The sequence below is a fragment of the Engystomops pustulosus genome, chromosome 1, assembly GCF_040894005.1.
Source record: "Engystomops pustulosus chromosome 1, aEngPut4.maternal, whole genome shotgun sequence".
Classification (NCBI taxonomy): Eukaryota; Metazoa; Chordata; class Amphibia; order Anura; family Leptodactylidae; genus Engystomops; species Engystomops pustulosus.
Window position 1 is genome coordinate 54,976,879 of NC_092411.1, and position 16,794 is coordinate 54,993,672.

Sequence of the window (16,794 nt, forward strand, 5' to 3'; positions counted from 1 at the left end):
TAGCTGTGCTGTGTATGTAATCGGGCTGCGGAGTGTGTGTGTAGCAGTGCTGTGTATGTAATCGGGCTGCGGAGTGTGTGTGTAGCAGTGCTGTGTATGTAATCGCGCTGCGGAGTGTGTGTGTGTAGCAGTGCTGAGTATGTAATCAGGCTGTGGGGGGTGTGTGTGTGTGTGTGTGTGTGTGTAGCAGTGCTGTGTATGTAATCAGGCTGTGGGGTGTGTGTAGCAGTGCTGTGTGTGTAATCAGGCTGCGGGGTGTGTGTATAGCAGTGTTGTGTGTGTAATCAGGCTGCGGGGTGTGTGTAGCAGTGCTGTGTATGTAATCAGGCTGCGGGGTGTGTGTAGCAGTGCTGTGTATGTAATCAGGCTGCGGGGTGTGTGTAGCAGTGCTGTGTATGTAATCAGGCTGCAGGGTGCGTGTAGCAGTGCTGTGTATGTAATCAGGCTGCAGGGGGGGGTGTAGCAGTGCTGTGTATGTAATCAGGCTGCAGGGGGGGGGTGTAGCAGTGCTGTGTATGTAATCAGGCTGCGGGGGGGGGGGTGTAGCAGTGCTGTGTATGTAATCAGGCTGTGGGGGGGGGGGGGTGAAGCAGTGCCATGTATGTAATCAGACTGCAGGGTGCGTGTAGCAGTGCTGTGTATGTAATCAGGCTGCGGGGGGGAGGTGTAGCAGTGCTGTGTATGTAATCAGGCTGTGGGGTGGGGGGGGGTGAAGCAGTGCCATGTACATAATCAGGCTGCAGGGTGTGTGTAGCAGTGCTGTGTATGTAATCAGGCTGCGGGGTGTGTGTAGCAGTGCCGTGTATGTAATCAGGCTGCGGGGTGTGTGTAGCAGTGCAGTGTATGTAATCAGGCTGCGGGGTGTGTGTAGCAGTGCAGTGTATGTAATCAGGCTGCGGGGTGTGTGTAGCAGTGCAGTGTATGTAATCAGGCTGCGGGGTGTGTGTGTAGCAGTGCCATGTATGTAATCAGGCTGCGGGGTGTGTGTAGCAGTGCCGTGTATGTAATCAGGCTGCGGGGTGTGTGTAGCAGTGCTGTGTATGTAATCAGGCTGCGGTGTGTGTGTAGCAGTGCAGTGTATGTAATCAGACTGCGGGGTGTGTGTAGCAGTGCCTTGTATGTAATCAGACTGCGGGGTGTGTGTAGCAGTGCCTTGTATGTAATCAGACTGCGGGGTGTGTGTAGCAGTGCCGTGTATGTAACCAGGCTGCGGGGTGTGCGTAGCAGTGCAGTGTATGTAATCAGGCTGCGGGGTATGTGTAGCAGTTCTGTGTATGTAATCAGGCTGCGTGGGGTGTGTGTAGCAGTGCTGTGTGTGTGTAATCAGGCTGCGGGGTATGTGTAGCAGTTCTGTGTATGTAATCAGGCTGTGGGGTGTGTGTAGCAGTGATGTTCATTCAGTGTGTGTAGCAGTGTAGATCCGTGGTCCATGCGTCATTGGCGATGATGGTAGAAGACTGCGGCAGCCACAGGACATGCTCTGAAACTACAGCCTTGTGCATGACCATACAGCAATGGATTTGTGTGTGCTAGCCATTGAATCAATGGTTAACATCCAAATTCTACATTTGTGTGCATGTTGGTTTCCTAAGGGTCTTATTCGCATGCAGTGTCTATTATGCGTTTTGTGGCTGCGCTGTGAGCGAGGGACTTTCCTGAAATGATTTTGATTGGGAACAAGCTCACAGCGAGGAGGCACAAGAAATACCATTTTCTTTTCCACATTGAGCAATAAAACACATCTTCTAAATTACTTTCACTTTAAAGCTACTGTATTACACTGCACATTTTCCACAACACAATCTGCGGGTAGGCCGTGTTCTCCGGGTTTGTTTTTTTCAATAGTATTTTGGAAAATGTAAAACCGTTTGATCAATTCTTATTTCAGCTTTTATGGTGCGATCACATGTTCAGTTTTTCAGATGCAGGAGTGGAGTGAAAATAGAGGAGGGACAGCACTTCTTAATGAAGAGTTCTCACTCAATATGACCCGCACCTGCTCTTGGCTTCAAAAACTGCATCCGAAAAACTGAACGTGTGGCTGCACCCTAATGGTCAAAAAGGCAAACAAGCAGTGTTCATTGCATTATTATTTTCTAACTTCACAATATTGATGACCTTTCTAGGCTGCAGTTCCCAGACCTGGCCACTATAACAGAGAATTGAGAAGTACATTTTTGGATTTGTATCCACTGCTGGGGGCAGCCAGAATCAGTGGATCATACATAGTGGGGGAAATAAGTATTTCATCCTAGGCCGATTTTGCAAGTTTTGCCACCTACAATGGAATGGAGAGATCTGTTGTTTTTGCCTTATTCTGGGGGCTAGCCATGCTGTATAACAAAGTCAGAACACATGTGTGAATGGTTACTAAGCAACATATCAACAAAATTAGTCTGCTGCAGACAGAATGCCAACGGCTGACAATCGTCATTCAACAGAGCTGCCTGAGGGAAACCAATTGGGCGCAGTAAATTACTGCTGTAGATGGGCCTGATCTGCATGTACAGCACACAGACCTGAGTTCAGAACAGTTGCTGATATCGCCCCCTTCAGGCTTATTAGCCTAGGTGCAGTGACACTTCATGAGAAAATTGGCCAATAGGGAAAATGCTGCCATCTGTGGGCTCAAACAGTGGTACTAAAGTGCAAATAGTACTACTAGCAGTAAAAGCCAAAACATCTCATACAGAACCAAAAGGAGACAGAGCTAAAACATTGCATCTTGCCCTTGGGTGAATACATTTTCGCACTTCTCCAGGATACACTATGACTACTGCAAGTGGCTTTGTGTCCTTGTTTTAGAGAAGTCCAGATCTTTATAGAAGGGTGAAAACGAAAACGGGACATATGAAGAAAACCTTTGGGATTGGCCCAAAAACCAACCAGTTCATATCTCACACATATCCTGTTTTTTACTCAATAATAATTCTGTATTTACAGTAAATACTTAAGTATAAACCTCCCCAATATATAGCTAGCCAGCCCCCTGGAGTATATAACCTGGCAGGAGAAGATACCAGAGCATCGATCGATTGAAGAGGAGGTCCCCGACCCTGCAAGGCTATAATTCTAACCACTAAGCCACCGTGCCATCCATGGGATCTCACCCACCACATGTAAAAATTGTTTTATTAAAAGATGACAAATTTTACACACAATAAAAAAAGTTATTTCCAAAGAAATTAAAGCTATATGAATCGGATCAGGAACAGTTCATCACTATACACTTCATTTGGATGGCCAGAGGGCTTATTTTTCGAGCATCAATGGATCAAACAGTATTGTTTTATTCACTATAATGTATGAAAAACACAATACTGAAATGAGTGATACCAGATCCCTGCTGCAGCTTTTATTAATTATTATTTTCCAACTTCACAATATTTATGACCTTTTTAGGCTGCAGCTCCCAGAGCTGCCCACTATAACAGAGAATTGAAACTTACATTTTGGGATTTAATGCCAGTTCCAGAACCGGTGGTTCACATACCGTGGGGAAAATAGGCATTTTATCCCAGGCTGATTTTGCAAGTTTTCCTACCTACAAAGAATGAACAGGTCTGTTTTTATTGTAGGTCACTTCAACTGTGAGAGACATCATCTAAAAAAAATCCAGAAAAATCACATTGTATGTTTAAAAAAATAATAATTAGCATTTTATTGCATGAATTTGTTCCCCTACTAATGAGCAAGAATTCTGGCTCTCTGAGGGTGCGTTCACATGTTTGCTTTTTCAGCTGCAGTTTTGGAGCCAAAAGCGGATAATAATGATTGAGAACATATCACTGTGAAAAGCTGCTCCGCTTCTCTTTCCTCGAGATGTGATGTTTTTGCTAGCAGGAAGTGAGCGTCTGTGAGCTCCATCCTGGACTGCAGGGGGCGGGGCTAGAGTGCAGAGAGAGAGAAACTCTGCACGACCGTCATACAGAAATCCAAGATGGTTGCACCGACCCAAAGTCAGAAGTTACAGGGTCATGTCTTGGGACAACTGACATTGTGTACAGCAGGACTGATAGAGACAGGTTATAGCATTTCACAGATATAACAGTGAATTAGAGAGAGTGTTATTTTGTTATCCTGAGTACATTTAAGAAACTTTTCTTTGTGGGAATACCCCTTTAAAGCAAAAGGTTCACTACAAAAGAAATGTCCTTCAGTTGCACTTAATGAACGCCAGTGGTCAAACAATCTTCGTATGTTAGAAAATTATAAACCTTGTCTCCAAGTCGGCACAGCTCTGTGAAAAAGAAAAAAAAAGAAGAAAATTGTCAATGTATTAGCAGCACTAAATTAAAAAAATATGAAAAATATTTTGCTCCTAATTAGGCAAATTTGTCTAACATCCTTATGATTCTACAAACTCTGAATTTCTATTCTATTAGAATCATTGACCCCAAGCTCTCACGTTTAGTGGTAGCACTTTCCTTAAATGACCCCCTTCTTGTTCTGGTAGCTGCTTGTAGCACAACAGTGATTCTATCCCAGGAAGAAGGACTTGCACCGCTTTATGTTGGAAAATGTTGGAGCTCTGCTCTCGGACACTTCTGATACATTTCCTCCATAGAGTCAGTCTTTTCTTTGTAGGCTACATTCACATTGCCAGAGGGCCAATATATGTTATGAAAGTAAATTAGTATTACCGGTGTGGAATATGTACTAGTGGTGCTGATCCAGTTGGGCCTATGTTTTTATTGCGCTCTTCCCATCCTTTAGTGAGCTTGCAGAGCCTGGAAGGATCTCTATCAACGTGAACCTGCACCTGTATTGATAAAAACGCACATATTATTTCAGTGTTTGGCAAATAGCCATCTTCCATGACTCTGTTATACACATGTACAAAGTGAATGTGTAATACATGGAGATAGTTGTTGAAATTCCTGGTCCTGATCTCTCCCATCACCTGATACTGGAGGAGAGTTGGAAGGGAAGCAAGAGCCCCATACACATTATATGGAAAACATATTGTGCAGATTTTGTTCTATGAGGTTTTGGAACCTTTTAGATTCACAATTCCAAAATATATATTTATATATACACACACAAAAATTTTTCCTAAGTGGCCATGCATCGTTTCAGCTTCTACACACTGCAGCCTTTCTCAAACCTCCAGTGTATATGAGCTGAAACGTTGCACGGCCACTTTGGACTAAAAAGGAATTTTTTTTCTATTATGGAGCGCTGACAATATTTATGTTTAGTATATTGATGGGCGGAGTCAAATCCCTGGGCTTTGCACCCACTTAGGGCTCATTCACATGGCTGTACATCATTCCCGATTGATATCTATGGCGTGCAGTCACTGTGCGGTGAGCACACGTAGTCTCTCCGCACAGTGACCTTGCACAGCGAAATATAGGACATGTCCTATATTACGCCACGTTACGGCGACGGCTGCTTGTTTCTCTATAGGGAGGGATGAGCAGTGCTCACCACTTCTACAGCACGCGCTGTATGTTCATGTGAATGTACCCTTATAGTATATTTGCTGGGCTGCTTTCCTACTCTTTACTAGGGTTGCATGATGCATCGAAATCACGGTACTTCTACAATACTTTCAAAGCCAGAACGGTTCAATACCAGGTTTCTGTTACGTGCGGTACTGAATGACTTCCACAGACATTGGGCAGGGAATCCTTTTGAGAGATATGATGGGAGAGCAGCAAAGCAGTGACCGCATCATCAGGGTAATATCATCATCTGTCCATATATGGTCTCTACATCTCCTAGGGCTTCCCCAGAGCAGACATCGGGCAGGGAATCCTTTGCATAGAAGTGTCGGGTCATCGGGCAGGGAATCCTTTCTGTAGATGTGTCGGGTTAGTGGCAGAGCAGGGACCACGTCATCAGGTAGATATCTGTCCATAAATGGGTCTCTACTCCTCCCAGGAGCCTCTATCCACTAGACTATGGGGTTAGTGGTTGTCAATGGGAGGATTTTGTGTAACTAAGCGCTTCACTGTTACATTGTGACACAGGCTGAATATACTGGTATATGGAGAGGGATCTTCACAGAGATTATTATTATTGAGATGATGATTATATATTATTATGGAGGATATTTTAATCATATAATACAGTTAAATTAAATGACAAAAAGACAAAAAACATGGGGTCATTCAGACGGGCGTGTCTGCTGCTCATCTGCAAAAAATGCAGATGCAATGTCTGTGTTCAGTCCATATTGTATCTGTTTTTTCACGTCCGTACGCCATCCATTTTTTGCAGATATACAAAAAAAGCTGCAACACTCTGCATAAGGATGTTATGTATGTGCTGTCCATTTTTTTGTAGATCCACTGACTTCTGTAGATGTAGGTGGTCCACATGCGAGACAAAATAATGTGTCATGTGATCGGACAGGACATGTCACACATCACATGGCAAGTCCCTGATGACGGGAGGATCCCATTGCTACAGCAACCCAGGAGCACACAAAAAAGTACCCCAGGGCCTATTGCTTCCTCCCGGGATGCGCAGCACTGTGTAAACAAGAACAGCCGCATATCCAGGTAGGAACGGCGAAGCCCCCGGAACTAACAGGATGACCCCATGACCGCTTGAGTAGACTGTAAAGTGGGGATAAGGTTGTGTGCCACACTAGTAGCACCATGGCCTAACTCACTAGTGTGCGTGTCTCCTATTGTAGGGGAGAGGGGTGAGGAAAGAAAATGGGGTGAGGACCTGTGCCTGAAAAACAGGTTATTGCCAGGGAGTAATCAGGATGGAAGAATATTGGCACATAACAGAAAGGGGAGACAGATCAGAATAACCAGGGTTAAAAGGGCACTGGCCGAAAATACCCTGAATGATATAACATCACAAAGTTGATAGATAAATAGAAACATCATTAAATACATAGAGACCAGATTGCCGCAATCGTGAGAGAATTGTCAGAGCGACAAAAAGTTTAAACCACTTCATCTATTGATCAGAGCAAAATATCAAAGTTATTGTGGTGACAAATTGGGGACACATTAGTTGTTATCAATAAAGCTAGTATGAAAAAGAAGACATCATTCAAGCACCTAAGGTGTGACACAATCCATATGAACGGATTGAGTGGCCAAACCCACTCAATGGCTTGAAAATGAACAGATTTGTAATTGCCATTATGCTTTTCCCAGAAGTGTTTTACAATAGGGGTATCTTTGTTATTTCCCTAAGGCTACACACGAGAGGAGGAGGGGGTCAGCGCTGCTCACCTCTGACCCTCTCGATAGGGATGTATGGCGCACGGTGCTGTATTACGGGGAAAAATAAGACATGTTCCCCTGCTACGGAACGGTACGGTGCAGCACACCTACTTTTAGCACTTTGTCCGCTCCTTTGTTGTTTGGGCTGTGTGCCTCTACCCCTAGAGCTCGATGCCCGACTTCTCTCGGAGTCCGTGGTTTCACTCTCAGATGTGGAAAGACTTCCCTCTTTGTCAGAAGGGGAGGAAGGGGGCTTGGACTGAACTTGCTCCAAAAATAATATCTTTTTCTTATATCTATTCACAATGCTCTTTAAAAATTGGAAATGCTTTCGTTTATTAAGAGGAGGAACATATTAAGGAACATATTCAGACATATTCAGCCCAGGTGAATCCCTCCTTATGATAAAGGTGTATTATGATGCCAATGCCTTGCATTCTTCACCAACCTGCCAATTGCACTCAGACGTTACTACCGGCCTATTTGTAAGATTTCATATGTTAAAAATCAACTAGCTAAAAAAAAAAAATAAATAAAAAACCCAACGAACTCTCCTTTGCTAAGGTTGATACACCGGAATCACCTAAAAGAGGTGTTTTTTGAACAGTTTCATTTAATAATAATAACCCCCTAATCTAAATATATTTTCATAAACTACCATTACCTGTTACATGAGATTTTCCATCCCTTTAGGCATATTGAATTATACTGTGCTTATGGAAGAAGATTAACCAATACACACACTTAGGGGGTTATTTATCAGGGCTTCATTGTCCCTCAACATGCCTGTAAACTTAAGCAATACGGTCCTAAAGCTGTATGCAAATGACCTGTGAAATGTCCAATGAGTCATTAGCATATTCAAGCTGTCCGGCTTATTAGTGAGTGGGAGGCACAGCCACACCCCCAGTGCATGACTGACAGCCTGTATAATAGTGTGCTTCCTGGTGCTGGTGCCCCCTGCAGCCTGTGTGTGCATGTGTGTGTGTATAGGAGAGATACAACAGCTCCAGGCTGCAGCCATGTTATAACAGAACATGTCAGGTACTTATGTAGCTGATGTCTGTGTCTCTCACCTGTATATTAGGAGGATGCAGCATGTCAGCAGATGACATACACACACTAGCAATGCTTTACTATACATTACACACAGATATGAGCAGGGGGAGGAGAGGGGAGGGGGAACAGGGGTGACATCACTGCCTCTGACCATGTGACCAGCCTCATTTACATAATAAAGAAAATATGATTTTATAATGATTAATGTATGAAATAACTAGATAAAGGCTGGGATGTAAACCTTGTGAGCCGCTCCAACGGGTAGAGTTGACAGAAATAGTGACAGAGACCTGATGACAGGTGTCCTTTAAGAAAACCATGCAGTACCTTTTCTTTCAATTTTGACAATCTTTTCTCTTTTTCTTTTTCAGCTTCTTCTTTGGCTCTTTTTTCATGAGTCTTTTCCTCAATTTTATGTTGATCCTAGAGTCAGGAGTTAAAATGAAAGTTAAAAAACCCTAACAAAACCCATATTCATATTAATCGTAAAAGAAACATTGGGGTCTTATAGGGTGCTGTATAGCTTAGAGTTATTCCCCATCTCTAAGCACTGTGCAGGAGCCTCAAAGTGGATACAACTGTAGAAAGGTCAGTATTGTTACTTACCCTTTCTTGAAACCTGCAGATTTCGTAGACAGCTATTCTTTTTCTTTCTTCCCTCTCTGCTTCCTCCCTCATCTCTTTCTCCATCCTTATAAGCTCTTCTCGCTCCTTCTTGATCCTTGCATGTTCCTCAACTACAAGTTTGACTTCCAGTTGCCTCTGGCGCTCCTTCCTCTCTTTTCTCTGGCGCTCCTCTTCTTCCTTTAATCTTGCTTCCAGTTTTGCAGCAGCCTCAATCTCTTTCTGCCTTTTCCATGCCTCTAGTTCCTGCTGACGTTTCCTTCTCTCCTCCTCAAATTTTTGCCTTTGGGCCTCCTCATGCTGCTGTTGCTCAAACCCTGAAATTTCTTTTGTCTTCTCTTGCAGTTTTGAAATTTCCATCTTCTCTTGTTGTTTCTTAGCTTTCCACTTCTGAATAGACTGGGAAACAAAAGATAAAATTATGTCAGAATAAAAGGCAGAATTTTTTTTGAAGATCACTTACTTTTATGTTTCTCTTACTAAGGTTACCCCTACATGGCCATTTATTTTGTACATTTACTAGCTGTTTCTATGGCTACCAAAATTCCCCATTGTCTTTTATGGATCTGCTCAGAACTTTACTCCTGCCCGTGTTTGCTGCCAGACAGTGTTTAGTTTTTGTCCTCAGCACATGAGCAGAAGTCACATGCCGAAGACTTCCGGCTTCAAACAACAGACCAGGGGAGCGTTGTTTGCAGTCCGAGACCTTAACATGTTCATGTTAAGATAGACTAGGGCCAGCGGGTAAAAGCATGCAATTTGGTTTAGCGAAAAACATCAACATGTTTAAATAATAATTAATCTCACTTCTTTCTTTTTTTCTTCTAGAACGAGGAATTCCTTATACCAGGTTTCATGCTGTTCGATATCCTCACTTGTCCTGCTTGGAAGGTATGCCAGGGCCTCTTCCAAATAGGAGGTCTTGCCTTTATGCTTTGTCCAAACTTTGAGAAAGCTTTGATGGTCAAAATCATCCCATCCTCCTAACCGACCACCTGTCTGCTGCAGAAACTTCTCAAATGCCACAACTTCTTCTGGAAGCTGACTGCTGGCCATAGAGTCCAATTGTGCTTTACCCAAGGGAACCTTGAAGGACTTCTCCGGCACTGCACTGAATGATGCCTCTATTTTTTTCTCCAGGGCATTCAGCTCTATAACAGTAGTCTTTTCTTCTTTCAGAAGATCTTCAAAACTAAAGCAGACATAAGCATTAATCATAGGCTTACTGTATACATCTGCCATTGATATAAATCCAACACATGCATTTCAGTGATACCAGAGTTTTTGCTCATAGGGACTACACTTCCTGGAAAATTGCATATGTATTTCCAGTGTTAGTCGCACATTTTTTTCCCCCATGAGAACGGTTTACACTTTTTCCCTATATGAAACCCTTTGAGGAGAAGCTCTATCAATAAGTAACCTGAACAATACCCTTTAAAATGAAAATTATCTCAGCAAAAATTTAAGATACATGAAAGACCTTTATTGGAACTGCTATACTCTCTACCTCCATGACTACTACTACTATGACCTCCATGACTACTACTCAATACCTCACTTAATTTTTTCTTTGGAGCCTGCCACAGCACTGGGATAGATGTTAAGCCACTTGTCAACATACTGTTATTGCTTATAAGGTGCAGTTCTGACAAAAGGTTCCCTTGCACAAATGACACCCCAGAAACCAAATACTGCATTTGTACATTAACTAATACAGACCCCAGAGGAGACCCCCAGAGCAGACCAATACCGGCAGAGACCCCCGGAGCAGACCAATACCGGCAGAGACCCCCGGAGCAGACCAATACCGGCAGAGACCCCCGGAGCAGACCAATACCGGCAGAGACCCCCGGAGCAGACCAATACCGGCAGAGACCCCCGAAGCAAGGCCAATAACAGCCGAGACCCCCGAAGCAAGGCCAATAACAGCCGAGACCCCCGAAGCAAGGCCAATAACAGCCGAGACCCCCGAAGCAAGGCCAATAACAGCCGAGACCCCCGAAGCAAGGCCAATAACAGCCGAGACCCCCGAAGCAAGGCCAATAACAGCCGAGACCCCCGAAGCAAGGCCAATAACAGCCGAGACCCCCGAAGCAAGGCCAATAACAGCCGAGACCCCCGAAGCAAGGCCAATAACAGCCGAGACCCCTGGAGCAGACCAATAACAGCGGAGACCCCCTCCCAAAGCAGACCAATAATAGTGGAGACTCCGGGAGCAGACCAATAATACTTCAGACCATTAGTGTTGACTACAAAACAAGAGACCTTCAGATTAGCCAAAAAATAAAAAATCAAATACCTCTCAAGACTCCTCTTCTCCCTCCTGCTGCACTACAATCCAGCTTAATGCATAGGTGGTTTCCTAACAATTTCTGAATATAATATTCAAATAGGTCATGAAGGATATTATTAGTTTTCTACTTACATTTTTCTCTGCTCTTCTTTAAATGCAGTGATAGTGTTGTCTACTTCTTCCATCATTTCTCTAAGCTTCTCTACAACTACAAGAGGAACAGTAAAAAGTGTGACATACATGTAAGAGACTCTTGCACTGCATAATACCTTGTTTTGAATTAATGCTGTAATTCTGAAATGTCTTTAGGCTGTAAGAACTGAAACACTTGGAAATCAATGATACTATATACACACGTATTACATAACACTGCCATAGCAATCAGTACCATTACATAGTGACAAACAATGTACGTACACTCTGGAGTGGGTTTGACATCTTTTAACTGGAGCTGTAGACGTCTGACATTGTTATGTATTTTTGAGAGTTTTTGTTCCGTCTTAAATTCTTTAAAAAAAGAACACAAACAAATCACAAAATAAATAGGAACAGTACAAAACTTGATATACGATGGTGAACTCAAGCAGCACGTAAATTGTGTTACTTTAAACCACCCACATTACATCTAAAAGCCTTACAAATTGAGAACAGTCACATATCTCAGCAGCACATGCATGTACCATGTAAGAAATCATAGCAAAGGAGCCAACACAATATTTGACCATATGAAAAAATGAGGATTACCACTAGAGGGAGTCAGCTACAAAGTGACTACAGAAGTAAAATGACATTATTGTGATGTCTAGTGACAAACATGTATATGAGGAGAGTATAGCCAGTAATTTTATTTGTATGGCCATTTATGAAGTTTACGGATGTTCATTAGTTTTACATTGCCCTTAATGGTTCTATTTTGTTATAGGAAGAATAGGTGGCACAAGTCTAACATCTGAGTTATGAATGAAACCACTGCACACTGCCGTATCCATTGCATGACAGGCACTTGACAGATTTCAATGAATGACAGAGCCGGTTATTTTAGACCGGAAAACCTGTCTGCACAGAGTATTACATATCTTATCACATTGGCACCTAATGAAGAATATCTGTTTTTGATGTGAATTTTGAGCTCCTGTCTGAAGACGGGTCATGTAACTGCAAGAAGGAAAAATTATAAACAGACTCTCATTGACGTGAATGGAAGGCAAATTTTCCAGTTTCATAATCCACCCAGGCGAATGTCATTCCCTAACACTGTCTAATGATGCTATATAAAGATTAGCTGATTTATCCAGATCAGTGCAGCAAGACATAGAATCAGGGATGGCTCCAAAGAGGAAAACAGGCTTTAGAAAATGGCGTGGCCTTATAACATACTTCTATCTGTCATTGTGACATGCATTGAAGAAAAGAACCAATGCAGCTGGAGATTTCTGTACCTATACATTACACATCACTACTATTTCCAGAACTATTTCATAAGGCAGCATTGGCCATGTATCAAAAGAAATTACATTACTTGACAAGTTTTAAACAGAAACAGTTATAGTGGAGAGCAAATATCCAATTCCATAGATGGTGGGATCTACTTCAGGACATAAGTAAATACAGTACATGTGTGTTACATACTGTCCGCTTTCCTGCTGTTCGCCATCTTCTGCTCATACTCTTCAAGCGTACTGTACTCAATCCTGAAGTCATTCTTCTTGTTATAGAGATGCCCATTCTTGTCTTTCTCTAAAACAGCTATTCTAAAAGCAGAAACAATAAGCATAGTAAAATTTACTGACACTAAAGTGTGACGTCATTGGCACCCACTTAGACACTGAGGTCCATGTTTAACTGTGGAGTGTAAGGGGTTAAACACCTGGGATCAGAGCCTTTGCATTCCCAGGGTGTTAATGCTGGCGCCGGGCTGTGAACAGAATGTTGTGCCATAGAAAGATGTCGCATCAGAAAAAGTGAGAAGAATGGCCGCCATAAAAACCAATACAGCAGCCATTTAGGGGTTAATAATTAACTTTGTGGGGAAGATTTATCATACTCCGGTGTATGATAGCGGTCAAGCCCCCACCCCTTAGGGCTCTTGATGTATCTGGCGCCCAGCTACGCCCCTCTCCCACATGAATTTGCAATTATTCCACTGCAGAAAACTGGCATAGAAGCAGTAATAAATCCCTCGTGTGTGTCCACAAATAGTATGTACAAAATATGGCTTTACAGACCTCTGCCTCCCCTGCTCCCTCACTGAGAATGTAGCAGGAAGTGCTCACTGCACAAGAGCTGAAGGAGCAGGAAGGGAGGGGGGAGAGACAGTGTAACAGCCTGTGAAGCCAGATCACAGAAGGCCTAGTGTAGATTTGAGAATGAAGCAGGTCATAGATAACAAATATGGTTATCAAAGTCATAGTGCCTGGATTTATGTGCAAGTGTTCCTCGTTTATCATGCTTGATTTTGATGGTAGATTTTTTTTTTGTCTGTAAAGAGGTTTCATGGATGATTAACACAATTATACTTGTGGGAACAAATGGCCTCAAAGTGATCCATTACAGAAGGGAGTGGAGAGGAGTGGCAATTTCCAGCAGGTAATGAGCAGCAAAGACTTACCGGCTATCGAGAGGGCTCAGCCCGTGAGCCCTCTACATGCACCGCGACCCGACCGCCGCCGTGAATACACGGCGAGCGGTCGGGATTACCGGCGTATAAGATGACCCCAGAGAAGACAGAAGATTTTTCTGTCTTCAAAAGTCGTCTTATACGCCGGAATATACGGTATATTCATGTTCTTCCAACTCAGCCAATCAGGAAGATGGAGGTGCTGCTGAGCAAATGTGATCATTTGAATAGATGAGGTAACTTTATAAACAGACTGTGGAACTTTACAGGCACGACAAGGAACAATGTGGTTATACCGCTGTACAATATAAGTTTTCAGATATATGTTTAGTTAGTATGAGGTAGTTTAAAAGATAGGTTACCTTCAAAGAGGACATGTACTTTAGTAAGCAGCTCCTAATGCTAAAACAAATGCAGCAGTGTCACACTGCTAGTGTTATTGGAAGCCACCGATATCGCTAACTAACACCGGGTCGCTCTCAAAGCTCACTCCATAGGCCAGAGGTGACTGCCCCGTGTCATGTGGCAGTCACCGCCCCTAATCCCGTCCCCTCATGAAACATTGTAACACTGCTGCGTTTGTTTTAGCACTAGGATCTGCTTACTTTCCCAATGTAAAAAGTAAAAAAAAAAAAAAATCCCCCGCTACATTACAAATAACATTGCCATAATCATCCTGTTAAAATAGGGAATTCATTAATAATGGTCATTTTGAGTTAATTTGAAAATAAATCTAAAAAATTATACCATAAATTACAAAAAAAATGTTTCCACTTTTAACTCCATATAAAATTATCTTTAAACTTTTAACTAGCAGTATGTGTCTCTTAAAAAAAAAAAAAAAAGTTATGGCCCTTAAACCGCCATGTACGAAATTTAGCTAAAAATGCCCGGTCATGAAAGTCTTTTCAGGCCGAGTAATTAAGGCCGGTGACACAAGTGACGTTTTTGTTGCAATTTTATACGCATTGAAAGCTTATGTGTTTTTACGCATGCGTCTTATAAATATTTGCTGGTGTTTTTAAAAGTGCAATGCCCGATGTGCAGTGATCTTGTTCTCCCTGCTGTTTGGGCATGTAAAACACAGACCACAGAAACATGCGTTCTCAAAAACGCAGCCGCTTTGAAAAGCGCAATGAAAACGCACCTCACATACGTGGACACAAAAAACGCAAAGGAGAAAACGCAAAGTTAAAACACTTTATCCAAGAGCAATTCAAAGTCAATATGCAAAACGAATGCGTTTTACAAGGATGCAAAAACGCAATAAACAATCGCACGAAAACCGACACGTGAGTCACTGGCCTAAAGGGTTAAAAAGAAACACTTTATTTGTGCCCGTCTTCTGCACAGATCTTTATTCTTCATATTTAATATTGCAGACATCTGAAGGTTTGCTTTTTTTTAATGTGGCAACAAAGAGAATTTCTATAGGGCTATTTGTGTGCCACAGGTTCCCTTTAAATATATTCCGCACAAAAATGGAAATTTCTGAATAATTTTTAGTGTTGGTTCATCACTAAACCTTGACCTCTCCGACCACTTACTGGTGTCTAAGTTTCTCGGCTTCGCGGATAAATTCAGCTTTTTTCGTCTGTTCGGCCTTCAGCTTCCAGCAGTGAACATTATCTCCACCGGGAATGGAAAAAGCGCTATCATCCTGCACAAATGAAATAGGGGGTCAGTATACACAACATCTCATAGCCAACTGCAGGAAGGAGAAGTATAGGAATATTATTATTCATACATGGAGGTTTTATAGATCAGAGAGACATGTAGCCATATGCTGCTCTGGAGAACTTGGGGGACACTTCTGGGACTTGTGGGGCTCTCAGATGTTAGGCCTCCAGTGAGCCCCTTTAGGCAGTGTTCACACAATACACCTGAATTATGTTTTGTATCACAAGTGCACAGGGGGAGGAGTAATCCAGCACATAACTACTGTAGACCATGGTTGTGTGCCATCTTTAGGGGACGGGTGGGTGAAGATATCATTGCTGCTATGTCAGTGGCACCTGCTGATATGCACCAAATGTGCACTTTTTTCCAGCCCACTTTTTTTTGCATCAGACAGATTACTTCATATTATTTCAATACAGAATAATCAGACAAATTTTTGAAGTGCGACTTTTCAGAAAGTCACAAACGTCGACAAACCATCTTTCCACCAAATTTTATTGCAACAAATTTGCTACTTTTTAAATAAAATGTTGCATCTGCGCTGCAGACATCACCCAATTATCCAGCGTACTAAGCGGAAATGGAAATACATCTGTGATGGGGTCAGGCCTCTCCCCACAGCTTAAAAATTGCGTTTAAAGACGCAATCCAAACGCTGTGTGTGACCACGTCCTAATGGAGCCCCATAGGTACATCTGTTCCCACAATATACAGGATCTGGTGCAACTCCATCCATCACTTCAGTTTTATTACGTCCTACTCATGTAACAGGGTGTAAAACTATGACAATAACACGGGCACAAGCTCACATATCCCTTATATGCAGGAGAGAGGTGACACACTGTAACAAAACCGCAGCATGTCGGGATCATTGTCACCCAGCCCTCCGCGTTATTACAGCCCCGTTCACACTAGTACCTGCCCCACCGGCTCTCCAGGCTCCGTGCTCCCGGTTGCTAAGGTGGCCATGTTATCACTACAACCGGCACTTTCGTACAGCACGCCCCCTGGGCGGGGCCGCGTCCGGGGAGGAGGCGGAGACACAACGCAAGGTGTAGCCGGGGCCTCACATCGGTGCGCGCGGTAAATGTGGCGGGAAGTGCAGCAGGAGGGTCCCGTCCTCTGCTATGAGACTCCCCCATACACTGTGACCGCAGCCTCTAAGGTTATTCTACAAGAGACGAAACGCTGCAGTGTTAGCTGTAGGGGATCAGCAGCAGGTGTTACGGAATCACCTGCGCCCGCTGCACGTCACGTCCTAGCAGGGTCACTACAGAAACTCCTACACAGTGTGAGACCGCTGCAAAAAGCTGACGAATGTG

General features: G+C 43.1%; 1 protein-coding gene across 1 annotated transcript; it reads right to left on the bottom strand.

The window, feature by feature from the left end:
- Positions 1 to 3,340: 3,340 nt before the first annotated feature.
- CCDC112 (coiled-coil domain containing 112) lies at positions 3,341 to 16,575 on the bottom strand. The gene is made up of 10 exons (XM_072140872.1): positions 16,391 to 16,575; positions 15,340 to 15,452; positions 12,805 to 12,926; positions 11,593 to 11,682; positions 11,308 to 11,383; positions 9,687 to 10,071; positions 8,862 to 9,278; positions 8,583 to 8,678; positions 4,644 to 4,762; positions 3,341 to 4,240 (listed from the first exon to the last, which is right to left on the bottom strand). The coding sequence occupies exons 1-10, from the start codon at positions 16,439 to 16,441 to the stop codon at positions 4,210 to 4,212; spliced, it is 1,500 nt and encodes a 499-aa protein (XP_071996973.1). The 5' UTR covers positions 16,442 to 16,575; the 3' UTR covers positions 3,341 to 4,209.
- Between the last annotated feature and the right edge of the window lie 219 nt (positions 16,576 to 16,794).

Excerpts from the sequence above, each read along its gene's own strand:
- CCDC112 (XM_072140872.1), bottom strand. The coding sequence starts at position 16,441 with ATGGCCACCTTAGCAACCGGGAGCACGGAGCCTGGAGAGCCGGTGGGG. Across the intron at positions 11,384-11,592 it reads TGTCAAACCCACTCCAGAGT|TTGTAGAGAAGCTTAGAGAA; the intron begins GTACGTACATTG and ends TTCCTCTTGTAG. Across the intron at positions 9,279-9,686 it reads TAGAAGAAAAAAAGAAAGAA|TCTATTCAGAAGTGGAAAGC; the intron begins GTGAGATTAATT and ends TTTGTTTCCCAG.